Below are 27,905 nucleotides of genomic sequence, written 5' to 3'. Positions count from 1 at the left end.
CTTTAGCGTTTTTAACTCATTTTAAAATTTAAGAAAAACTATCAAATAAATGGAAACGATGTGTTTTGAAATTCAAAGAGAATCAATTCACAATAGCACAAGACTACTAAGTTAACTATCAAAGTAGTCTTCTTGGTCGATCTTAGCTAGGCCTTGATTACTATATTGCAGGTTCTGAAACACAAGTTGACTTGCTTTGCTGTGTTCGGAAACCCATTACGTGTACAATCTTACAAAATCGGATGCAATCAAGTTTCGAAAAACATGCTTAAATTTAAGGCATTTGGACAGTGATCAGCGTCAAGTGTTTAAATCTAAATCTAACCTTAATTGTAGTTTGGAGTGGATTCTTTTTCTATTCAAATTTGAAATGAGAAGTATTTCCTTTATAAAAAAATTTTCATTTGACATTTCTTTCCTTTATATAAGTTTTCGTTTCACATTTTCATAGAACAAGAATTGAAAACCTGCTTTATAACACCCTGGAGCGCCTTTCCATTATGTTGCAAGTAGTGCATTTATTTTTTGCATTATTATGGCAACCTCTTTGCTGTGCAATAGAAAGAGACAGATAGTGAGCACCTTTTTTCTACTTAAATGACGAATTTGAATAGAACTCAACGTAATTTTTTAAAAACTTTGACAATCTGTGTACAATTTTCAAAAATACAACATATATAGGAAAATATTGAAACAATTAAAGAGATTCGAAAATATGTCGCGTGTGTGATTGTATTGAAGTCGTATATTGTAGTTTTAAGTGTATTTTGTGCAAAAAGCTGTCGGGATTTGTCCAATTGGAATTGCAGACAATTTGGGTTTTTTGCATTATTATTGCGCGTTTTTATAAAAAAGGACTCTGTAGCAGTTAATAGGTAAGACAAATAATGTTTAAAAAAAACACATAATACTCCGTGATAATTCCAATCCAATAGATAATCAATCAATCCATTACGATTAAAGAACTAAAGAAGGCATGGTGAGCATCGTTACGCTGGGTATTGCTGAATAAAGGCGTTTGCTCCTACTAGATTCTTCGAGATTACCACTGCTCATACATGACGTTATCTTCTATAGAAGACGCTTATTAGAGGAACTGGTTTCGGGTAAGTATAAATTAGAATACTTTTATTAGAATCGGAACAACAAATATCTAACTCATGAAAAAAAAAAAAAAATTAAATCCAAGAGTTTCTACTAACCTAGTGTTAAGCCTTATAATTTTGTACCACAGCTAGAAATGCGTGATCATATGGGTTATTGAAAGAAATTTCAAGTTATCTAGGTACACCTCTACTTTCGCAAAAACTCTGCATTTTTTCCAGAAGTAGGCATTTTTAGCCTGAATTCAGGAATTTCAGGAATTTGGGGACCGATTTGTACAACAATAAATATGATCTGAAAGTATGTTTTCAAAACCTGTTTTGCCGGACATACAACTCGGTTTTTGATCCGGACTAAAACCTACATAGTCCAATAAGGTCTACTATAATTTGTTTTTTTTTTTGTGTAATCCATGTTTTCGAGTTTGTGATATTATTTTTGCCAGCGGATGTATACCCTCAGCTAATGCTCGATTATTTGAATATATTTTGAAGTATTCCATTTTCATGCTTCATCGAATACAGATAACAATATTGGTATGGGCAAAATTACAAGACAATCGAACATTTATATCCGATTTCTGGTTAAGAGAAATATTTAGATATAGCAAGTTGTAAAGAATCGCTGACTTGTTTAGAAAATTATGACAGATAAAAGTATTGAAATTTGTGACCCTTCATGGGTGAAGTAGCAGAGGTTTTGCAGATATATATCATTTTGCTAACAGATCTTGTGTTAGCAAAAATATTTGGATTTCTGTAATTTGAAGAGAGTTGGATGCTTATTTCGCTTTCTATGAGCGTTTCGTTTTTCAAAATCTTGAACCCTGTGTGAGGGAGGTACCAAAAGGAACGAATCAATTTGTACCTTCTTTATAAGATAGCAATATTGAGATGTGCCAAATCTGAATGGAATCCATATTCATTCGATATAGAATGGATATTCAAAATTTTGACCCTTTCTGGAGATGAACCAAAAGGAGTGGGCCGATATATCCCATCTTCACACCAAAACTGGCGTTAATAAATAAAGAGAAGCAATAATCCGATTTTGCTCTTTGCAAATCCTAATATTTGCGTCCGTTCTAGTTCAGGTGTAAAAATGGATAATATCGGTCCACTCCATGAAGTGCCTCCATCACAAAGGGTCAAAATTTTTATTAATTATAACTCTTATAAAATGTGATGTAAGAGTCCGATTTTCGTAAAATTTCACACATACCAATATTTTTATCATCCCAAGGTCTGGTGTTAAGATGGAACATATCGGTCCACTCCATCTGGTACCTCCCCCCACAAAAGTTTTTAATAATAAAACGCGAAATTAACATCCGATTGAATATTTCTATCAACAGAGGATCTGCTGTTATTAAGACATTACAGTTCGGACTATTCCTTCTGGTACCTCCCCCACAAAGGCTCAAATTTTTCATAGCCATGAAGCTCATGAAAAGAGAAATCAATATCCGATCCAATTCCAGACTTGGTACATCTTAATATTTCCATGAACGCAAGATTTGTTATAAATATGGTACCAGAAGAACTAGGACCGATATTGCCCATATTCGAACTCGATCTAAGTTTGACAATAATATTACGAAGTACTAAGTTTGGATCAAATCTGATACTCCTTTCGAGAATTATCACCACTATCGCCGGCCATACAGACAGACGGACGGACATCGTAAGATCGAATCTAAATATCCTGAAACGGATTAAGTCCAAAGAGACCAAGGGTCTAAAACCGTCGTTTCGATGAGGCACGTTTCGGCGGTATCAAATGATATATACCCTCTAGCCATATGGCTGAAGGTATAAAAAGCCAAAATCTATCTATATATTTATAACCTACACCACAAGGTGGTCAGGGTATTATGTCTTTGTGCATTTGTTTGTAGCAGGAAAAAGGAAACGAGATAGACCCATAGTTCCTTTTGATGATCAGCATAGAATCACATTCTGAATCGATTTATGCATGTCAGTCCGTCCGTCTGTCCGTCCGTCTGTCCGTCCGTCTGTCCGTCCGTCTGTCCGTCCGTCTGTCCGTCCCTCTGTCCGTCCGTCTGTCCATGTATTTTTGTAAAAAGTACAGGTCGAATTTATTGCCCGATCCAGATGAAATTTTGCACAGATCATTTGTTTGGCCCAAGGACGAACCCTATTGAAATTGGAGATAATCGGTCAAAATTTAGATATAGCTCCCATATATATCTTCATCCGATTTGCCTTTTATTGTACACCAAACGTGTAATATCTGCCCGAATTGTATAGAATTTTGCATATACAACCAAATTAGGCCTGAAAATAAATATGCCAAATTTGATCAAAATCGGTTCAGATATAGCTATAGCACCTATATATATTTTTTCATCCGAATTGTTATTTTTGTCCTTCGCAGCCGTAATATACACTCTGTAACAACAATATTTGGGGAAATATATCAAATACAGCTCAGAAATATATTTGCTAAATTTTATCGAGATCGGTTCAGATTTGGATATAGTTCCCATATATAACTTCGTCCGATTTACCTTTTATTGTGCGCCAAACTTCTAATATTTGTCTAAATGGGATGGAATTTGGCACTTACGACCGAATTGAGTCTAGAAGCTAGTATGTCAAATTTGGTGAAGATCGGTTCAGATATAACTATAGCTTCCATATATATTGTTCATCCGATTTGTTATATTTGTTACCCACAACCGTAATATGCACTCCGTAACAACGATATTCAGGGAAATATACAAAATACAGCTCAGAAATATCTTTGCCAAATTTTATCGAAATCGGTTCAGATTTGGATATAGCTCCTATATATATTTTTATTCGATTTTAAATTATTTGTGCACCAAATGGGCAACACAAGTCCGAATTTAAAAGATACACATGCTTCGGCATATTTAGTCCTTTGAACTTTAAATCATAATAATAATCGTAGCGTGTATGATTGAATTCTCCCATTAAAACTTTTAATTGTTATGTGTAGCTCTACTAGATTATCAAAGTGGTGTAGGGTATCATAAAGTCGGCCCCGCCCGACACTAAGACTTTCTTTACTTGTTATTTCTTTAAACCGATCTGAAATATTTTTTTTCTTTTTTTATTGCAGCATACTTTCTTAGCATTCTCGTTCGATTGCCACAAACGAAATGGATATAAAAATTGAAGTGGATTTCTCTGACGATGTAAGTTAAAGAATTCCAAAGTAATGCAAACTGGATAAATATTTATCTCTATACAAACACTTTCAGGTCGTCCTAATCGCCGATGCTCCTTTCTTTATTGACTTGACTGGCTCAGATGATGAGGTAAATTATTTTGTATTTTCTTTATTATTACAATAAGGCATATAAAAATAAATTATTTACCAATTTATCTTTACAGAATGATGTCAATGGAAATATGAAAACAGGGCAAAACAACACAACTAAAATTGAGAAGTATCAAAACAATGGTATTCAAACCATTAGACCCCAAAGTGTCGTTGTATTTCCAACTCGGAACACTGATTGTATTAACTTAATGGCTTCACCGAGTGTTGAGAGATTTATCATGGGCGATAAAGAAGATACCACAAGCAACAGTAGAGCTGTAAGATCTGTAATACAATTCCCCACAAATCCCTTCGAAAGGACAACCACAACGCTTCCGGCCATTGAGGCACCCGTTACCAGGAAGAATACAAAAAAATCATTAAAAAAGCCACCATTTATGTATACCCGACCAAAGCATGAAGTATTGAGTGGATTTGTAAACTTTACATGGCGACATTTGCCGGCAAATGTAAATGCCATTTTGGGATTGGGTGATATGTTTGTACCGCCCAATATGCCAAAATTCACAGAGTACATGAAGGACCTTCACATTAATGAAGAAAATGTGGCCATCGAACCTTCAATGTACTATGGCGAATATTTGATGTTAAGCTATGATAAAATACTGAAGTCATTGTATGAACAAAACTCAGCTAACGCCACACGTTTGATCAACGCCCTGGAGGACACTCGTAGAATTGTTGGGGACCAGAATTACAGATTTGTTGAAAGTCTAAACAACAAATGTACAATATTAATGGAAGCCCATGAATACAATCGGGATATGGATTGTGTCATACAAAAGGCTGTACAAAATGATATTTATGTCGAAATGCGCGATACCAAATATCTCAAACGCTGGATAAAACTTTGTCTGAAAAAATATCAACGTCTCCAGCGAGATTTTTTGCACAATCGACAAATGGCTAAAGCCATGGGACGTCCACAGCCCTATAGCGATAATATTCAGAAACTTTTTAATGAATACAACACCGGTCGCCGAAATGTTCCTTGTTTATATGGCCAGCTGAAAATTGATGACGAACAGAGAACTTTATGCGCCATAGCCAACACCTTAGGCTGGTATAGTTATCCATTGGAACAGATTATTTGTCATGTCCTTAAACGAGTCCTTGAACCTTTTCTAAAGAAGTTCTATGTAAAGGATATTACCCGAGCAGCATCTGATATACGTAATACTCCCGTGCAAGATAATTATAGTTTTGTGAAAGTCGAAATTGAGGATATCTACTGGAACGTGAAACAAGATGATATTTTATATTTACTCGAGAAATTAGTGCAAACGGAAATTTTCCGACAAACCAGTTCCATAGATCCAATTGTTTTCATGAAAATGATGAAATTTCGTTTCCAATACTTACAAATTTTTGAATATCGTGGCAAGACATATCAACAAGTAAAAGGTTTGATGCGTGGCTCCGCTGATGCACCGGTTTTAATTCAATTACTTCTATGCTATCTATTGAGCCAACATGAGTATGAAATTTGCCGCTTTCCCGCCTACTCTCGGGTCTATATGCACGAAAATGAGCTGCTGTTCTATGTATGCGATACGGATATAAATAGTTTTCTAATGAATTTGGAAAACTATTTGAATCTACGCTTCAAAGCTAAAACGGAACTCAAATACTATGATTACGGAGAAAATGATCAATTGGTCATAGCTGGTCGCATATCATTTTTGGACATTGCCATACATCGTACTGAATCGAAATTCCTTACCAAATTGCATGATCCACACATCCAGGATTATGATGGCGATGTTCGTTACTCCGTACGCCATTTACCACGCAATTGGAAAAATAATGTACTTCAAGGCCATTTGCGGCGCATTATAGAACGTACAAGCAATAAATATCTATTGGACGATCTCTATCATTTGGAACTGAATATTCGTGACTTCTCTTTTCCCCATGTTCTACGCTTTATTATCGAACATTATTTGAAAATCTATGATCGTATAATGTCACAAGGGCCGCAATACGAAAACAATCCCATTTGTAATTTTGAAAATATGCAAGAACGCATATGGATTATGCGTAAATGTCTTTACCATACTAATAATAAATATCCGGGACATAATGTCAGAAATAGTGGGAAACGGCGTTGTGATGCAGATAATAATGATGAGTATCAATCGCATGCGAAAAGAGGAAGATTTGAAGAATTCACAAAATAGGTAAGAGATTTCTTTTGCATTTTCTTTCATGTACTTTCTTTCGAGTTGTGAATACGATTCTGATAGTTGGGAAATTCTTACTGGGAAAATTTTCTTAGAGTTTTCCAGCATCATCACTTTTTTGAAAATCAAATGTTTTGTGATCAAAGTAAAAAATGTTAACGATTCAGGAAATAATTTAATATTTTGATTATTTTTTCGACAATAAGCATTCAACTATATGTCTTACATTTAAACTATAAAATTTCAAGTTTTCTTGACTTTTTCCTGAATTATGCTAGAGTACACATATATTCCTTCCTTGGTTGAATATCCCATAAAGTGCACATATTCGTGAACAGCATAAAATTCTACGTCAATTTAACTAGATCTGTCTGCATATTATATCACGATATAGATATAGATGATTGTAGTACCCCTAAGATGTTTGATATTGGAAATGGGCTCCACCGATCCACTTTTAGGTTTGGCCCGCATATATCAGTATCTCCAACCAACTCAGTTATAATTTGATGCTTTAAATACTGTCTGTTCAAAAATAATCAATGTAGGTTCGCTTTTGACATAGCCACTCCGGATCATCAATATTTTGAAGATTTTGGTGTTAATTCCAATTTCATATATTTCCACCATTCTTTGGAGGGTATATTTACTTTGCCATTCCGTTTGTAACTGCTCGAAATACTTATGCTAGACTCAACAAAGTGTATAGATTCTTGTGTAGCTTTTAAACTGATTTAGCGATGCCCGTCTGATTTTTATACCCTACACCGTGGTAAGGGTGTTATGTCTTTGTGCATTTGTTTGTAACATAGTTACTTTTGACGATCTTCATAGAATCACTTTCTGAGTCGTCCGTGTACTCTTGTGAACAAAATGCAGATCGCATTTATTATTAGATTGAGATGATATTTTCCAAATGATATTTGTTTGGCCCAAGGACGAACCCTATTGAAATTGGTGATAATCGGATCAAATTTAGATATAGCTCCCATTTATCTTGAACAGATTTCGGGTAAGTTGTGCACCAAATTGCCAATATAAGTCTAAAAAACCTGAATTTTGGTACATCCCACCGATTTCAGTCTAGAAGCAAGTACATAAAATTTGAAGAAAGTCGGTTCAGATATAGCTATAGCTCCAATATATAAATGTTTTATCCAATTTGGGGGTCTAAGTTCCTCACATGCGTAATACGCACTCCACAAGAATGATATTTGGTACCGGAGACCAGATACTGCTCGAAAATACCTCTATCCAATGTTATATCGAGATCGGTTCAGATTAGGATATAGTTCTCATATATATTTTTATCCGATATCATGTTTATTGTGCACCAAATGGCTAATATCAACCCAAATGAACCGAATTTTCGCAACTACGACTGCATTCATCCTATATACCAGTAGTTCAAATTTCATAAAATTCTATGTCGATTTAGCGATGTCCGTGAGTCTGTCCTTCTGTGGAAATCACTCTAGCTTTCGAACGAATTGAAGTCGATTGATAAAATTTTACTCAGATGTATATTTTGTCTGCAGGACTTTTGGTATTGAAAATGGGTCAAGTAGATCCACGTTTTTGTATAGCCCCCATATAACGGAATCTCCCGATATTCGGCATTTTGATGATTTCAGCGAAATTATTCACCGGAATTGTTTCCAATTTGGCATTTGAAGTTGGTAATGGATAATACAGCCTAAGACAGAAAATTGTCTGTGCAGGTCCACGTCTTCGTATAGCCCCCATATAACGGTACCTCCCGATATTCGGTATTTTGATGATTTTAGCTACATTATTCACCGATTTTTTTTAAATTTTTCATTTGAATATTGTAATGGCTTATGACATAAGTTACCTATGCAGGCCCATGTCGCCGTATAGATCCTAATGTAATTTCTACATTCGATATTTTTAAGATTTAAACAGAATTTTTAACGGATTCTATTTTTTGAATATTGCCAAATTCGTTCCAAATGGTGGGGAGGGTATTTAAAGTTCGGCCCGGCCGAACTTACAGCGTTTTTACTTGTTTCAATATAATTCTTCTCGAAGTGATATCATGCACTCTATAATTATTTTATTTGGTATAAATTTTAATTTATTGAAAATCGAATTGGATATGCCTCCCCAAATCTTAGTTCCGTCTGAAACCAAACTCTAAGACGATTTAGCCATGTCCGTCTGTCTGTTGTAATCACGCTATCTTTCGAACGAATTAAGATAGAAGGCTAAAATTTTGCACACATGTTTATTTTGCTAGTTGGCAGGTTAAGTTCGTAAATGGTCCATGTACGTCCACGTTTTCATATAGCCCCCACATAACAGTACCTCCCGATATTCGGTATTTTGATGATTTTAGCAACATTATTCATAGGAATTGTTTAAAATTTGGCATTTAAAGTTCGAAATGGATACTACAGCCTGTGACAGAAAATTGTCTACGCAGGTCCACGTGTTCGTATAGCCCCCATATAGCGGTACCTCCCAATATTCGGTATTTTGATGATTTTAGCTACATTATTCACCGATTTTTTTCTGTTAAGTGTGAATATTGTAATGGCTTGTGACATAAGTTACCTATGCAGGTCCATGTCGTCGTATAGACCCTAATATAACTTCTACATTCGGTATTTTTAAGATATTAACAGAATTTTTAACGAATTTTATTTTTTTTGAAAATTGCCAAATTCGTTCCAAATGGCGGAGGGTATTCAAAGTTCGGCCCGGCCGAACTTACAGCTTTTTTACTTGTTTCAATATAATTCTTATCGAAGTGATATCATGCACTCTATAACAATTTTATTTGGTATAAAAGATTAAAAATAAAAAAGTTACGCGAGCTCTACTAAATATGCATAGTGGTGTAGGTTATCATATAGTATAGCCCGATTTTTCCTTACTGGTTATAATTGAAAATGTTGAATAATTGTCTCTTATCTCTAATCTCTTCATATTTTTAATTCTGAGCCATTAGTATTTTAACTTTGTTTTTAATTTTCCTCGAAGATTTTTTCTTATTTCTCTAAAAGCCGTTTCAAATCCATTCTCCTTTTTTAATTTAATTTTATTTATCATTTCAGTAAAGTGTTCATCAGTCCGTGGGGAATAAATCCTTAGTCTACGCTCAAAGACATTCCTAAGAAATATGTACCTTTAGTTTTGTTATTTAGTTCACCAGTTCTTCTTTTTTATTTTATTTAATTTTTTTTTTGGATTTTTTCTATTTTTATTAAATGTGAAATTTGATCATTTTTGTTTTTTGTTTTTATATTAAAATTAGTGTCGACCACTAAATTGCTGTATTTTAGTAAATACAATTCTAGTCTTTAAGTACAAATCTGTTTACTCCAAGAATAAATTCATCATTCAAGCATAATTTTTTTCACGATATATTAAAATCAATTTCGTAATCTTTGCAGATTGTTTGATTCGTGTTAATTTTAAGTAAAGTTACATAACAATAAGTTTATGTAGGTTTTTTAGTGTATTTGTAAACTTTGTACATGGGGACAATATTTGTTTTTCATATGTCTTTATTATTAAAACAAGTCCTCGAAAACTACAAAAATATATATTTCTATATTGTTTTGTTTACGTATTTGTTCCGGAAACTCAAGTCAAATTGACCGTCTTGATAATTTCCTATGTTCCTAGATATTTTTTGTATTGTTTTACAGCTTTCTTTATTTTAAACAATTAATAAGAAAAATAAATATAAATGAAGTTATCTAATTGCTAATGTCTTTTGGATTTGTCGTAGGTGAAATGGGATCAAAATTAAGAAAAGTTGACATCACTGGTGATAATCATTTTCCTGAAATAAGTTCCTCGCCCCACATAGTGACATAATTTAAACGTTATCTCCCGGTATTCAGTACTGAAATTCAAAGGGATACAATATATTTGGACCAACTTTTTTTCCGAGCCAAGGGTCCCCATAACATTTTTTAAGGACCAATGTCCTTTAACAGTTATATAACTGAGGGATTAGATTATTAATTAAAAAAAAAAACAGGCGAGGATATCTCAATAGCTCTAGGTGATGTATCAAAACTAAAAAAATAAACGCAGTCGGTCTGCACTCCAAAGGAGGATTTTATCCACAATCTAGAGAAGGAATACAGGGTGAGATAAAAAACTGCAACAAAGTCAAACGCCATAATTTTTTTCATTTTTTTTAATTTTATAAATGAAAGCCAAAAATTTCGGAAATAGCATCAAATTTAAGAATATAGATTATATTTGTTCAAATTGGTCAACTTTGGCACGAATTATGGCCTTCAAGCGGCCAATGAAATCGTCACACGCTGCCCGAATGTTGCTCTGCAGTATTTTGGCCCATTCCCGGCGAAGCGCTACTGGAGGTGATCGACACATTGGTATTTTTTAGTGCCAACCTTGCTTTCCACAAAACGGATTGGTATCCGGAGATTTTGGTGGCCATTGTGCGCTGGAAATAAAGCGAGGAACCTTATTTTGTAACCATTCTTGGGTGGCGCGTGTTGAGTGCGATGGTGCTGAGTCCTGTTGGAATGTCCAAGGTCTTCGGCCAAAATGTTTGCGTGCCCAAGGCTTTAATATACCCTCCAGAAAATTTTCGCAATAATATTCGGCATTCGATTGAAACGAGCAGAGAGCGACCATCGGTTGTTATGGCGGCCATACCATTACTATGGCCAGCGCTTGAGTTCTGGTGGCCAACCGAAGGTGCACATTTTCAGCTGACCACTTTGGCAAGTAAACACGATCATTTTATTTGTTTACAAACTGCTGGACAATGAATGTTTTCTCGTCGGAGAAAACCAAATTCGGCAGTTCACCACTTTCGGCGAGGCGAAGCAACTCTTTAGCTCTTTTGAGACTATTTTCTTTCTGTTGCGATGCATGTTCTTGCACGTTTTGGAATTTCAATGGCTTTACCCGAGCTCATTTTTCAATATTTGTCGAATGGAATATTGTGATATGTTCAGCTCACGAGCCATTTTTCGGCCACTGCGACGTGGTTTTCGATCAAGTCGCTTCTTTACTTTTCGAACCATTTCTGCTGATGTTGCTGTTTTCTTTCGTCCACTTCCTTGACGTCGGGCTACGCCACCAGTAACACGGTAACGAGCGGTGGTACGAGACACAAAAGATTTATTCACATTTAAATGCTTGAGTGCTCTAACGATAGCCACTTGTGGTTTTCCAGCCAAATATAAAGAAATCACACTATCACGCTTGATTTCCATCACGAATAACTTTTTTCCTGGAAGATTCCTACCAAAATGTTTATGTTCGCTTGTAAACAAAATAATGAGCTGTTACTGGAGTAATTTTAACAACTGTCGGACGAGTGGTTTAGAAATGACAGCAGTCTGAAGTTGGATGCAGTTTTTTCATCTCACGCTTTAATTTGTAATCAAAGGGATACAATATCTTTGGACAAACTTATTTTTTTCGAGCGAAGTGAAGGACATTGGTAACATTGTTTCCGTCTATAACGATTACATAATTGAATGAAACACCCAATAGATATATTGAAGTAAAAAAAAGATGTTGGATAATTCAAGAGATCTAGCTGAAGTTGTATCTATATATATAAATAACCGCTGTGGGTCTACAATCCTAAGGAGGACTTAATCCACAATCTAGAGAAGTGTCTTAAGATATAACTTTTCTACAGAAGAAAAAACCTTGAAAAAGTTTTCTTGTTTATCGTTTTGCCCAAATAATTACGAACACTCCCCCACCAACACAATAACATCTGCTATTGACATTGTCCTCAAAGAGAATTAGAAAGAAAAATTAATGATTGCTATTGATGAAGTGTGTTAGCATGGTGGCGCATCTCATCCCAACTCTGCAGACGCAAAAAGTATCCCTCATCAACTTTCCATTAAATGTTTGTTTTCGTCGATTTTTTGTCGATTTTACTTTTTACATATTTTCCCTTCGTTTGTGGTTAGTTGTTTTTTTCGGTGCGGATGTGGGATTTTCCCAGATTTCCTGCCATGTCCATGTTTAGCATAACAAGCGCCAGTTGATGACAACGATGATGATGATGGTGGTGGTGGCAGAGTGAAACGTTGCTGCCGCCGTTGATGATGATGTATTCAAATTTATAATTTCATTTCTAATTCGTTTCTTTTTTTCTTTTATATCAAATATTTTTCTATTTTCTATGAAAGTTCGTGAAAATGATTATGAAAGCAACCACAAACTTCATAAAAAACATTCTATGGGAAATCTTTTGGTGGAGTTTCCGCTTCTTTTTTGGGAAAACTTTTTGGTTATTCCATAATTATATCGCAGAAGTGGGATTTTTTTTGGGGGAGTAGCGCAAATCTATTTGTGAGGAATTTAAAATGAAGGACATTGTTGCTTTGTGTGATTCCTCCATGGCTTTGAATTATGATTGCATTTTGATTGGATTCTTTTTGTGGAGTTGGAAATAAATTGTGGAATATTCCATAATTAAATTGTAAAAAATAAATAAATAATAATTAAAATAATAATAATAATAATAATAATAATAATAATAATAATAATAATAATAATAATAATAATAATAATAATAATAATAATACTAATAATACTAATAATAATAATAATAATAATAATAATAATAATAATAATAATAATAATAATAATAATAATAATAATAATAATAATAATAATAATATAATAATAATAATAATAATAATAATAATAATAATAATAATAATAATAATAATAATAATAATAATAATAATAATACTAATAATAATAATAATAATAATAATAATAATAATAATAATAATAATAATAATAATAATAATAATAATAATAATAATAATAATAATAATAATAATAATAATAATAATAATAATAATAATAATAATAATAATAATAATAATAATAATAATAATAATAATAATAATAATAATAATAATAATAATAATAATAATAATAATAATAATAATAATAATAATAATAATAATAATAATAATAATAATAATAATAATAATAATAATAATATAATAATAATAATAAGTAATAATAGTAATAATAGTAATAATAGTAATAATAGTAATAATAGTAATAATAGTAATAATAGTAATAATAGTAATAATAGTAATAATAGTAATAATAGTAATAATAGTAATAATAGTAATAATAGTAATAATAGTAATAATAGTAATAATAGTAATAATAGTAATAATAGTAATAATAGTAATAATAGTAATAATAGTAATAATAGTAATAATAGTAATAATAGTAATAATAGTAATAATAGTAATAATAGTAATAATAGTAATAATAGTAATAATAGTAATAATAGTAATAATAGTAATAATAGTAATAATAGTAATAATAGTAATAATAGTAATAATAGTAATAATAGTAATAATAGTAATAATAGTAATAATAGTAATAATAGTAATAATAGTAATAATAGTAATAATAGTAATAATAGTAATAATAGTAATAATAGTAATAATAGTAATAATAGTAATAATAGTAATAATAGTAATAATAGTAATAATAGTAATAATAGTAATAATAGTAATAATAGTAATAATAGTAATAATAGTAATAATAGTAATAATAGTAATAATAGTAATAATAATAATAATAATAATAATAATAATAATAATAATTACAATTTAAAAAGTATCAGTCAGTTTTGCCGACAGATGTTCGATTTTTGAACGTATTTTGGCATCGGTATTTATTATTCATCATGTTGAACCTTTTATAGGGGAGGTTCCGAAGGAGCTGGCCAATATTATCCATCTCCTCTATATAACTATATAACTTGATATGAGATATGTGTCAATTTTTAGAGAGTATTGAAATGTGCATGAGGAGCCAGATATAGTGGGTCGAAGTATATTGAGACCTGCAAACATTAAAGAAAATCGAACATTTATTTAAATCAAAACTTTAACTTTTTGTGGGGAAGGAAGTATAGGAGGCATAATACATATACATAATTTTAACCCGTTGTGGGGGAGGTATCAGAAGGTAATGTCCGATGTATTCCATCTTCATATCACATCTTGTGTTGGTAGAAAGATTAAGATGTGTGAAGTTTGAAAATAATCGGATGGTAATTTCGCATTTTTATATCGTTTTATTATTAAAAATTTGATCTCTCTGTGAGGGTGGTACCAGAAGGAGTAAATCGATATATCCCATCTTCACACCAGATCTTGTGTTAATAAAAATATTGTGATGTGTGAAGTTTGAAGAGAACCGGATGCTTATTTCGGAATTTATGGTCATTTTGTTTATTCAACATTTCGACCCTTTGTGGAGAGGTACCAGAAGGAATAGTCCGACCTCTACCATCTTAATAGCAGATCTTGCGTTGGTGGAAATATTGATGTACCAAGTCTGAATGGATTCAGATATTAATTTCGTATTTTATGAGCTTAATGAATATTCAAAATTACGAGCTTTTATGGGGGAGGTACCAGAAGAAGTGGATCGATATACTCTATCTTCACACCAGACCATGGATTAATAAAAATGTTGTGATGTGTGTAATTTGAGGATAATCAGACTTTCATCACATTTTATTAGAGTTAAAATTATTCCAAATGTTGACCCTTTGTGGTGGAGGTATTTGATGGAGTGGACCGATATTGACCTTTTTCGCACACGACATAGTACTGATGCAAATGTTAGTTGCATCAAAATCGGATTATCGTTTATCTTTCTGTACAGTAAATATATTAATTGAAATATTCGATCTTTTATGTGGGAGGTACCAGAAGAAGTGGACCGATATTGCCCATCTCCGAAATCGATCTAAGTTTGACAAAAATATTACGATGTACCAAGTTGGACCAAATCGCATATTCCCTTTGATAGTTGTCGTGCGCACCAGCCAGCCAGACAGACGAACGGACATCGCTAGATCGACAAATGTCCTGAAACGAATTTGGTCCGAAGAGGAATGTAGAGCATTAAAATTTCTTAAGGACTTACGTGAGCGATCATTACCAGTATCATTACCAGTCTTTTAGATCCTGAGATCATTTGAATCGATTTTCTCAAGATCAGATTTTTTTGTCCCAAGTCTCTATTTTTCGCTAGTGGAAGGCACAGCAGAAGCTAAAAGACACAACCTTAAACTATTCCCTTTCTCTGAAAGGGAAGTTTTTCTCTTGCAGGGATTTAATAATATTGCCTCCTGTAAAAAATAGCCTCATTAAATATTGGCAAACACTTTTCCTCCATAGGACAACCTTCAAAAATTCCGAAATCAATTTCTAACAATACTTTAATACTTAATTTCATCTGTAATTTTTTCATTTGAAATATATCAAACTGTTCACCTGTATTTTTTATAAACGCCTAATAGTATTTAAAAAGTCATTTACATTTCGTTTTACCGATTATTTCCTGCCGATAGATTATAAAAATTCTTTTTTTTAATCTTTTTATTTATTTATTTTTTTTTTAGTATTTTACAGACACGTGAAAACAGTTCAAAAATCAATAGCCAGTCGTCAATCATGTTGTTGAATGGAAAATGTAAATTTCATTTGTGTTTTTGTGTTTTCTTTTCACCTTTCATCTTTTCGTTGGATGGCGGGTCTGCGCTGACCTGGCCATCCAGTGGAATTTGAAAATGTCATCAACAATTTCATTTGATAAGGGTTGAAATTCAATTCAAAGGCAATCAACCTTTCCATGAATTAAAGCAAAAAAAATTAAAACAACAGTTGAAAGATTTATTTGTTTACTGCGTTTTTGCGATTTTACCAAAATTGTTAAAACAAATTGAAAATTAAAAAAATATAAAGACAAGTAAGCAAAAGGCTCTAGTCGGGTAGGGCCGAACATTTGATACCCTACAACACTAGAAGTTGGGATAAAATTTCTGCAGATCTGAAACCCTATTGGTTAGAATAGAAGTGTGTTTATTCTCCAGGACTTTACAGGTAGAGCTCCCATATAACGGTATCTTTCTAAACTCGGTATTTTTATGATTTAGCGGCACTATTTATCGAAATTGTGTCAAATTTCGTGTTTGAAGTTCGTAATAAGTACTATAGCCTGTGACAGAAAACTGCCTGTGTAGATATATAACGGTAACTCCCTATTTTCGGTATTTTTATAACCTCCACCATACTACGGAGGGTATATTAACTTTGTCATTCCGTTTGTAACTTTTCGAAATACTCATGTCAGACCAAAAAAAAAGGATATACAATCTTGATCAGCGTAAAATTTTAAGTCGATTTAGCGATGCCCAGGCAGATGGTCTGTTGTAATCACAGAAAATTGTCTGTGCAGGTACACGTCTTCATATAGCCCCCATATAACGGTACCTCCCAATATTTAGTATTTCGATGATTCATATTACATATTTAGAGTTCGTAATGGGAACTACAGTCTATGACAGAAAATTGTCTGTGCAGGTCTAGGTGTTGGTATAGGCCCCATATATCAGCACCTCCCTATATATTCGTTTTGGTATTGACGATTTTAGGTACAATACTCACCGAAATTGTTTGAGATGTCGTATTTGAAGTTCGTAATGGATGCTGCAGCCTGTGACAGAAAATTGCCTATGCAGGTCCAGGTCTCGTATAGCTCCGATATAACGGTACCACCTTATATACTATATTTTTTTTGGCTTTAGCTACGTTATTCACCGTTTATTTCAAGTTTCGAATTTGAATATGGTAATGGCTTATGACAAACAAGCCTATGAAGGTCCACGTCGTATAGACCCCAATATAACGGCTATATTCGGCATTTTTAAGATTTTAACAGATTAACGGATTTTATTTTTTGAAATTTTCCAAATTCGTTACAAATGGTGGAGGGTATTCAAAGTTCGGCCCGCCGTATTTTTCAACGCATTTTTTTAATTTAAAAATTCCTTCTAAATGGTGAAGGGTATTCAAACTATCACTAAAGGTCTTATTTATATTTTCCCAGTTTTCGAGGTCGGTTTTACCAGTTCCTCGTGTTACCTGTTTCCCTTAAATGTTCGTTCCAGACTCTGGAATCATTAGCGTAGATTGTACTTTATCATGATCAATCTCTAGTTTTGGTGTTTGGTGTCTTAGCTCTGAAGTTATAAATCTTTGAGAAGGAGGACCCGGATGCCCCTGGGTCCAAGATCCGGATCCAATAAATTGATATGGACAAACTAGATATCAATGGAAAGCTTTTGAAAATAACTATTTCACAAATGGTCGTATTCTAGAGCTTATTAAAACGATTCGGGAGTTATATTTTAGGCATCGATTTTATGGACCCGAGTTTGTATACCCTTAGTCATAAGGCTCGAGAGGGAGGGTATATATCATTTGATACCTCCAAAACGTGCCTCATAGAAATAACGGACATTTGGAGTCGATCTAGAGATATCCGTCCGTCTGCCTGTCTGGTGCGCACTATAACTCTCGAAAGGAGTATCCGATTTGGTCCAAACTTGGTACATCGGAATATTATTATCAAAATTAGATCGTGTTCGCAGATAAGCAATATCGGTCCACTCCTTCTGGTACCTTCCCCACGAAATTTTCAAAAAAAAAAAAGATATTTTACTTCACAGAAAGAGAAAGGATAATCTAATTTTGCTCCAACTTTGCATATCCTAGTATTTGCATCAGTGCTAGGTCAGGAAAATGGAAAATATCGGTTTACTCCAAGTACCCCAACAAAGGGTAAACATTTTGAATACTTATATATATAAAATGTGATGTAAGAGTCCGATTATCTTCAAATTACACACATCACAATATAAACCCAAGGTCTGTTATCTCCCCCACAAAGGGTCACAATTTCAGATATTCATGAAGCTCATAAAACACGAAATTAATATCCGATTCCATTCAGACTTGGCTCATCTTAATATTTCCAGCAACACAAGATTTGTTATAAGGATGGTGGAGATCGGACTATTGCTTCGGTACCTCAACCACAAAGAGTCAAAATTTTGAATAACCAAAACTATCATAAAATCTGAAATATGAATCCGGTTCTCTTCAAATTACACACATATTTTATTAGCCCAAGGTCTGGTGTGAAGATGGAAAATAAGGATCCACTACTTCTGGTACCTCATACACATATCTCATATCAAGTTCAGGAAGTAGTCGATATAGTCCAAATCTGTCATCTTGTAATATTTATATCAGTCGTAGGTCAGATGCGAATTGGTCAATATTGGCCAACTGCTTCGGAACCTCCGCCATAAAGAGTCAAGAGTTTTTATAACCATAAGAAATTAAGGCTGGGGTCATACATCTGTCGACTAAACCGACTGATACCTTTTTATGCCCTCCACCATACTATGGAGGGTATATTAAGTTTGTCATTCCGTTAGTAACCCCTCGAAATATACATTTTAGACCCCACAAAAGTACAACTATTCTTGATCAGCATAAAATTCTATGTCGATTTAGCAATGTCCATCCGTCTATTCGTTCGTCCGTCTGTGTAAATCTCTCTAGCTTCCGAACGAAATGAAGTAGGTTGATACAATTTTACTCAAATGTGTATTATGTCTGCAGGACTTTTGGTATTGAAAATGGGTCATGTAGGTCCACGTCTTCGTATAGCCCCCATATAACGCATTTGAATATTGTAATGGCTTATGACAAAAATTATCTATGCAGGTCCATGTCGTCGTAAAGACCCTATATAACAGCTACATTCGGTATTTTTAAGATTTAAACAGAATTTTAAACGGATTTTATTTTTTTGAAAATTGCCAAATTTGTACCAAATGGTGTAGGGTATTCAAAGTTAGGCCCTGCCGAACTTACAGATAATTTACTTGTTACATGTTTACATTTAAATTGCTTCCATAGTTAGAAGGTATGACAAATTCGATTCGACCGAACTCAAAATGCTCTTTACTTGTTGATCACTTAATCCCTAACATAGAGCGACAGGGAAAAAATCATTTTTCAATAATCCTCACCAAAATTACAAAACTCTTCAAATGGATTACAGAGAGCAAACAGCAATCAGCCAAAGGGAACAAAAACACACACACACGTACACACAAAAAGAAGGAAAAAAATTAACTACCAAAATTCTTGTTTCAATAATAAAGTGTGCTTAACCGCAAGTTTTTTTTTTTACATTTCCCTTTTTTAAGCAGATCTTTCCCACAAATGGCCAGCAGTTTTTTTCCATTTTCGTTCCCATACCAGTTTTTTACCCAATCCGCCTGAATTTAACAGTTTTTTCGTTATTTGCCCTAATTTCATTTTTTTCCTGATGATGTGGGTTTGTTTTTTCCTTTGTTGAGGTTTTCCACACCGAAAACTTTGCTCCTTATATTATTTGCTTAAAGCAATTTAAACAATTTTTCCCTTCTCTCTCTCTCTTTTTAGGTTATGTTTCATTAAATTTATGGAAAAAATGGAATTTGAATTATTCTTTGCACTCTTGGAGAGAGAGAGGGAGAGAGAGCGAGCTGCTACCCAAATACAAACTTAGGTAAGTTCATCTTTGATATTTTTCTTTATACATTACCGACAATGGACCCCCCAAGAACAAAATTTTCAAAATCGAAAACTGTCAACGTTAGATTAACCCTTGTCAGAGGATAAAAAGTACAAATTTTCTTATTTCCATTTTGCACGGTATCAGTTTTGGATTAGGATATTTAGTAACATAAAACGTTTTTATTTTTCGTCATGGAAGAATGGATTTGGGGGGGGGGGGGGGTAGACGGGAGATAAACAAGATTATTTAATTCAAACCATTTAATACGTGATCCGGTTTGCTGGAAGAAAACGTGCTATTTTTGAAATATACGGCGTGAGATAAAAACAAGTATCGATCGATTTTGCCGACAGATGTATACCCTCAATGTTCGATTATTTTAAAATATTTTGACTTCTGTTACGAATTTTCAAACTTTTGACCCTCTCTGGAGTGGACCGATATATTCCGTCCTACTGCCAGATCTTAGGTTCATAAAAATAGTAGGAAGTGTGAAATTTGAAGACAATCGGATTCTTACATCATATTTTTAAGAGTTATAATTATTCAAAATTTTGACCCTTTGTGGCAGAGGCACTTGATGGAGTGGACCAATATTATCCATTTTGGCCCAAGACCTAGAACTGACGCAAATATTAGGATTTAGGAGATTAGAGCAAAATTAGATTATTGCTTCCCTTTCTGTGCAAAAAATATTTTTCTTTTGCAAATTTCGACCATTTGTGGGGCAGGTACCAGAAGGAGTGGACCGATTTTGCCCATCTTAACACCGGACCTTGGGTTAAGATAAAAATTGGCATGTGTGACTCTTGCATCACATTTTAAGAGAGTTGTAATTATTCAAAATTTTTACCATTTGTGGGGGAGGTACTTTATGCAGTGGACCGATATTGTCCATTTTCACACCTGCCCTATCACTGACGCAAATATTAGGATTTGCAAAGTTGGATCATCCTTTCTCATTTTGTGCAAAAATTAAATTTTTTAACATTTCGACCTTTTGTGGGTGAGGTACCAGAAGGAGTGGACCGATATTGCCCATCTCGATCTAAGTTTGACAAAAATATTACGATGTACCCAGTTTGGACCAAATCGGATGCTCCCTTCGAGAGTTATCGTGCGCACCAGCCAGACAGACAGACAGACGGACGGACATCGCTAGATCGACTCCAAATGTTCTGAAACGGATTTGGTCCAAAGAGACCTAGGGTCTAAAACCGTTATTTCGACTAGGCACGTTTTGACCGTATCAAATTGTATATACCCTCTGTAGCCATATGGCTGAGGGTATAAAAACTGCAACAAAGTCAAACGCTACATTTTTTACATTTTTTTTTTAAATTTTATTGAATGAAAGCAAAAATATCGGAAAGAGCATCAAATTTTAGAATAAGTTTAGATTTGTTCGAATTGGTCACCTTTGGCACGAATTATGGCCTACAAACGGCCAATGAAACTGTCACATGCTGCCCGAATGTTGCTCTGCGTATTTTGGCCTATTCCCGGCGAAGCGCTTCCCTGAGGTGATCGACACTTTGGAATTTTTTAGTGCCAACCTTGCTTTCCAAAATACCTCAGACACAATAGTCCAACGGATTGGTATCCGGAGATTTTGGTGGCCATTGTGCGCTGGAAATAAAGCGAGGAACCTCATTTTGTAACCATTCTTGGGTGGCGCGTGCTGAGTGCGATGGTGCTGAGTCCTGTTGGAATATCCAAGGTCTGCGACCAAAATTTATGCGTGCCCAAGGCTGTAATTCTCTCTCCACAATATTTTCGCGAAAATATCGGCATTTATTCTGATACCACGGTCGAATTATACGAGTGGAGAGCGACCATCGGCTACGAGTGGAGAGCGATGGCGGCCTACATCGTCACCATGGCCGGCGCTTGAGTTCTGGTGGTTGGCCCCTGAAGGTGAATATTTTTAGCTGACCTCTTTTTCAAGAAAACACGATCATTTTCTTTGTTTACAAACTGCTGGACAACGAATGTTTTCTCATCGGAGAAAACCAAATTCGGCAGTTCACCACTTTCGGCCAAGCGAAGCAACTCTTTAGCTCTTTTGAGTCTATTTTCTTTCTGTTGCGGTGAAATTTCGTGCGCTTTTTGGAATTTCAATGGCTTAATCCCGAGCTCATTTTTCAATATTTGCCGAATCGAATATTGCGATATGTTCAGCTCACGAGCCGACGCGGGTTGCTATCAAGTCGCTTCTTTACTTTTCGAACCATTTCTGCTGATGTTGCTGTCCACTTCCTTGACGTCGGGCAACGCTACTAGTATCAAGGTAATGAGCGATGGTACGAGACACAAAAGATTTATTCAGATTTAAACGCTGGAGTACTCTTTAGCTCTTTTGGGTCTATTTTCCTTCTACTGCGGTGTAAGTTCTTGCACTTTTTGGAATTTCAATGGCTTTACCCCGAGCTCATTTTTCAATATTTGCCGAATGGAATATTGCGATATGTTTAGCACACGAGCCATTTTCCGGCCTCTGCGTCGCGGATTTCGATCAAGTCGCTTCTTTACTTTTCGAACCATTTCTGCTGATGTTGCTGTTTTCTTCCATCCATTTCCTTGATCAGTATCACGGTAACGAGCGATGGTACGAGACACAAAAGATTTATTCACATTTAAATGCTGGAATGCTCTAACGATAGTCCCTTGTGGTTTTCCAGCCAAATATAGAGAAATCACACTATCACGCTTGAATTCCATCACGAATAACTCGTTTTCTGGAAAATTCTTACCAAAATGCGTTACGCTTGTAAACAATATAATGAGCTGTCACTGGAATAATTTTAACAGTTGTCGGACGAGTGGCTAAGAAATGACAGCGGTCTGAAGTTGCTTACAGGTTTTTCATCTCACCCTGTATATGTGCATATTTCACTATGCGACGAAATTTATTTTTTGTTTTCAAAATTAAGATCTCCTCCCATACCAGTTGTTTGCTTTCCAAAAGTATTGAAATTGTTTTACTTGTCTGTGGTTAAATTATTCCATTTGTAAACAACCGCATAAATTAACACCAAATATGCATGCATTGAATTGGGTATTCGATGATGTCCTTACTGGTAGTAAGGCATTTCAATAGCACATTCGAAAAAGTGAATGACGTTTTACTCTCCCCAACTCATTCCTCCTGTCTAGACCAACAAATAGACATGCTGTCTGGCATTTATGCATTCATTAATGCCGAACTGACAGCATGCAGATGCATTACAAATATGTGATGAAATTTTCTCATTCTCTCTCTCTCCCCCTCTCGACTGTGGTGTTACAATACACGGTGTTGACATCGTGTCATGAAGTGTTGAAACAGAAATTAAAATTCTATGATTGTTATATTTTGTTGTATGCGATAATTATATAATTAATATAATTAATGTATAATTTTTCTTTTAAATAAAATGATGTAAATTTTTGAGACATTTATTTCGTATTTTAAACCTCTTATTTTTTAATACGCATAGAAAGTTTTTATCTAGATTTTCGGAAATTTTCCACAAAACAAAATTCTGGATTAGAAAAAAATTTGATATGTACCTCCACCGCAGTCCATGATTTCAGTTGTATTTTATTAACGAATTGTCTAAAATTTAAGTTATTAGGCTTCACGAAAACATAAACCAGTGCAACGACTTGCGTCGCTTTCTACAACCTTTACAAATTTTTGTTTGTTTTAAAATTTTTCTCCCATAAAAAATTCAGTACAATTTGTATGTAGAAAAAGAATTTTGTAGGATTTACATCGCGTTGTTACGGTCTCCAGTAACGATGCAAGTCTGGGCCATGGTGTATTATATTTCTATTTGAGAATGCGTTCATTCGCCGTTGTTTCTCTTTTACTGGCCGAAATTTACTAATAAGATTAGCAGCTATGATTTGTCCAATGAAATCTCGAAATCGTTTATGACGAGGACGATACATTGCAAATAATTTAAGCCACAAAGGAAGTCTTTAAAAGGAAAGCACATCAATTCTCAACATTTATATTAATTTATTATTAATCGCTAATATTATCAAAATACCGAAAAAGGGAGATACCGTTATATGTGGGGTATAGGAAGACGTGGACTTGCATAGACAATTTTCTGTCATAGGTTGAAGTACCCACTACGAACTTCAAATATGAAATTCGAAACAATTTTGGTGAATAATGTCGCTTAAGTCATCAAACTATTGCATATTGGGAGGTCGCATTATTAAATGAACCTGTCAATTCGCTCCAAAGATAGCGTGATTACAACAGATATACAGTCGGACACCGCTAAATCGACTTAGAATTTTACGCTAATCAAGAATACCTATACTTGGCGGGTCTGACATGAGTATTTCGAAGAGTTACAACCAGAATCATGAAGTTAACATACCCTCTATAGTATGCAAGATGTATATATAATATAAACTTTTGCGGGGGAGCTACGAGAAGGAGCCGATGAATTCCATATTCACGCCAGTTCTGAAAGAAATATTTAAATATCCCAATTTGAAATGAAAAAGAGGAATAATATATAAATATTGAAAATTCTGACCCTTTGTGGGAAAAGTACCAAAAGGGTTGGGCCGATATCTGTCACCTTCACACCAGTTCTTGCGTTGGTAATAACATTAGGATGTGTGAGATTTAAAAACAACAGAACTCTTATTTCAAATTTTATAAAGTCTATATATGGGGGAGGTACCAGATGGGGTGGTCCGATGTTGCCCATCTCCGAACTCGATCAAAATTTGATAATAATATTATTACAAGTTTTGAACAAATGAAGTATCCGATAAAGAGTTATCGTGTGCACCAGCCAGTCAGATAGACAGACGTACATCCATATATCGATTCCAAATGTCCTGAAACAGATTTGGTCCAAAGGGACCTAGAGTCTAAAATGAGGCACGTTATGGCAGTATCAAATGATATATACCCCTTATAGCCATATGGCTGAGGTTAAAAACGATTGCTTAAGGATGCATCTTAAAATCGATTATGAGACGTTTACTTCCTCTTTTAGACTTTTCAAAATCAAAGCTTGATTAACCAATCAAAGCGAAAATCGTATTTATAGAAAGACGTATAATCTTTGATTTATGGAGTGGAATGTTAAGCCCCAAAAATTGGGAGGAAGAAGCCTCTCCATTCTTCTCCGCACAATTATATTCAACCAATGTTTTTTTAAGACCACCCTACATCCGAGATTCAAATCGATAGCAATTTTGTCAATTTGATAGTATGGTCCATACAGAGGTATATATCGTTTGATACGGTCAAAACGTGTCTCATCAATATAACGGTTGTAGATCATTGGTCTCTTTGGACCAAATCCGTTTCGGGACATTTGGAAACGATCTAGTGATGTCCGTCTGGCTGGTGCGCATGATTACTCGCGAAAGATGTATCCAATTTGGTCCAAACTTGGTACATAATATATTGGTAATATTATTATCAAACCTAGAACAAGTTTGGAGATGGGTAACATCGGTCCAGAGCTTCTCGACCACTCCATCAAGTACCTCTCCCACAAACGACCAAAATCAGGAATAATTATAACTCTTATAAAAGGGGAAATAAAATTCCGAAAGTCTTCAAATTATACGCATTCTGGCACCTCTCACCCAACTAATCAACATTTTGAATAACCACGAAGCTCACAAAACATGAAATGAGCATTCGATTCCTTTGCAACTCGGTACTTAAAATCGATTATATTTCTATTAACACATGAGGTGATGTTAAGATTAAATATATCAGTTCACTCCTTCTGGCACTTTCCCCACAAAGAGTTAAAATTTTGAATAACCGAATCGTTCATCATAAGTGAAATAAGCATCCGATTCTCTTCAAATGTCACATATTTCAATATTTTTACTAAAGCAAGAGCTGGTCTGAAGATGAAAAATATTCGCCCAATTCTCCTGTTACCTCCTTCACAAGATAATCAACATTTGAAATAACAAAAAGATCATGAAATAAACTCCTACTATGCAACAGTTTTGGATATAGTAAAAAGTTCTGCAACTAAATGGATTTATTTTGGCAGTTCTTTCGATGTTTTATTCAGAATTGGGAGCATGGGAAAAAAGTAAAAAACAGGTAAGTTCGACGGCCAGAGTGTATTATTCAAAATTGGCAGCATTTATTTCGAAAACATCAAAAAAAAAAAAAAAGAAAAAAAGTTAAAAAAAAAACAGCTAAGTTCGGTCCGAATAAGGAAGTTGAAAAACTTCCGAAAACTACCAATTAAATGAAAACCGTTTTATGGGGACTATACAAAGACGTGGACCTGGATACGAAATTTTGTGTCATAGGCAGTAATACCCATTACGAACTTTAACTACGAAATTTCCGGTGAATAATGTAGCAAAATCATGAAAATACCGAATATCGGGAGGTACCGTTATATGGGGCTATACGAAGACGTGAACCTGCATACGAAATTTTGTAGTACCCATTAAGATCTCCCAATACGAAATTTGAAATAATTCCAGTGAATAATTACGTAAAAATCATGAAAATACCGAATATCGGGAGGTACATGGCCCATTTACGAACTTAACCTGCCTACTGTGAAAATATGCATGTACGCAAAATTTTAGCTTTCTATCTGAATTCGTTCGAAAGATTGCGTGATTACAACAGACAGACACGTTAATCCAGAATATATATATACATTGTAGGGTTTACCATGAATATTTCGGGGAGTTACAAAGCTAATATACCCTCCATAGAATGGTGGAGGGTATAAAAACTTTCGTCTTTAAGGAACTGTCTCCACTTAATTTTCCAATATTTCGGCCACAGTTTTTGGGTTCCTTTCGGCCTGTTTATGCATGTCTTTTTTTATAAATATAACAAATTTGAAAAGAAAACTCACGTCTTAATTTCATTTGATTTTAATATGAATACTATTGAATAAATCATGAGGCCGCCGGACGTTTGGAGCCGTTACCGTCATATTTTTCCACTAGCCGCAGTATCAAAGCTTTAGCCATCATAAATCGTTATATTCACACCGCCGCCATAACAAATATTCTTCAAATACCCGTTTCTGCTGGTGCCCCTAAGAAAATATTTGAAATTTTGTGGACTCATCTCCCACCCTGCAATCCATGTTACTTTAATCAGGAGATGCCAAGTTTGAGATTTTCAATTTAATTACACAATTAGTTTATACCACCACCTCCTAACAAATTCCGACTAATTCTTTATGTAAATTGCATTGTCTTTATCCAAGGTTGGTTTATTGGTATCTACTGGCATTAGTTCTGAAGTGAAGGAGGAGATGGAGGAGCAAGCAATGTTGGAGCATCAGCTGTTTTGTGTGTGTGGTAAATGCAATTAAAAATTAAAATCAGAAAATATTTATTTGTTCTGCTTGGGATCGCTAGCCTATTACCAACAATATTCCCACCACTGGTACATTCAAGAGATAAACCATATAATTCTGCACACAACCAATGGACCGGACATGGGGCACATAAGATGCATTGGGATGGGGTGGGGGTTGGGAAAACATAACTAAAGATGCACACATGCACAATTATGCGAAATCTCCCACACAACCATAAAACAATGAATTTTTACAAAATAGCAACAACAACAACACCAGCACCAACAAATTTGTCTATTTTGTATTCTGCTGTGGAGCGAGCACCAGTTTTTTGCTGGCCATTGGCCGTGTGGTTTCCAATGAATGTCCTCCACAATTCACTTGCATTGGTTTGATGTGGTTGTAGGTGGCCGGCTCTGTGCGAGAGTTTTGTGGCTTGACTTGGTCAATTGTAGTTGTTGTTGGTTGGTAATGGTGTGACTGTCTCTTTTTTTTACGAATGTAA

The 27,905-nt window shown here is 34.4% G+C and overlaps 2 protein-coding genes across 2 annotated transcripts; both read left to right on the top strand.

Annotated features, from left to right (window-relative positions):
* The first annotated feature begins 630 nt into the window (after positions 1 to 630).
* Positions 631 to 9,976, top strand: LOC109613305 (uncharacterized). The gene is made up of 6 exons (XM_020037982.2): positions 631 to 875; positions 936 to 1,106; positions 4,213 to 4,288; positions 4,355 to 4,411; positions 4,488 to 6,617; positions 9,701 to 9,976. Exons 3-5 carry the CDS (start codon positions 4,253 to 4,255, stop codon positions 6,615 to 6,617), a joined length of 2,223 nt encoding a protein of 740 aa, XP_019893541.2. The 5' UTR covers positions 631 to 875; positions 936 to 1,106; positions 4,213 to 4,252; the 3' UTR covers positions 9,701 to 9,976.
* Positions 9,977 to 13,103: 3,127 nt separating this feature from the next.
* On the top strand, positions 13,104 to 14,230 carry LOC131802120 (probable serine/threonine-protein kinase clkA; the record flags this gene model as incomplete). Its single annotated transcript, XM_059121508.1, is given in 2 exon segments — positions 13,104 to 13,286; positions 13,289 to 14,230. Coding segments are annotated over 2 exon segments (1,125 nt in total), but the record flags the coding sequence as incomplete, so codon positions are not given.
* Between the last annotated feature and the right edge of the window lie 13,675 nt (positions 14,231 to 27,905).

The sequence above is a fragment of the Musca domestica genome, unplaced genomic scaffold, assembly GCF_030504385.1.
Source record: "Musca domestica strain aabys unplaced genomic scaffold, Musca_domestica.polishedcontigs.V.1.1 2, whole genome shotgun sequence".
Taxonomy (NCBI): Eukaryota; Metazoa; Arthropoda; class Insecta; order Diptera; family Muscidae; genus Musca; species Musca domestica.
This window is presented reverse-complemented; position numbering and strand designations above follow the sequence as displayed.

Coding starts and splice junctions, on each gene's coding strand:
- LOC109613305 (XM_020037982.2), top strand. CDS start 4,253: ATGGATATAAAAATTGAAGTGGATTTCTCTGACGAT. Junction 4,289..4,354: donor AAGTGGATTTCTCTGACGAT/GTAAGTTAAAGA, acceptor AAACACTTTCAG/GTCGTCCTAATCGCCGATGC. Junction 4,412..4,487: donor TGACTGGCTCAGATGATGAG/GTAAATTATTTT, acceptor TTATCTTTACAG/AATGATGTCAATGGAAATAT.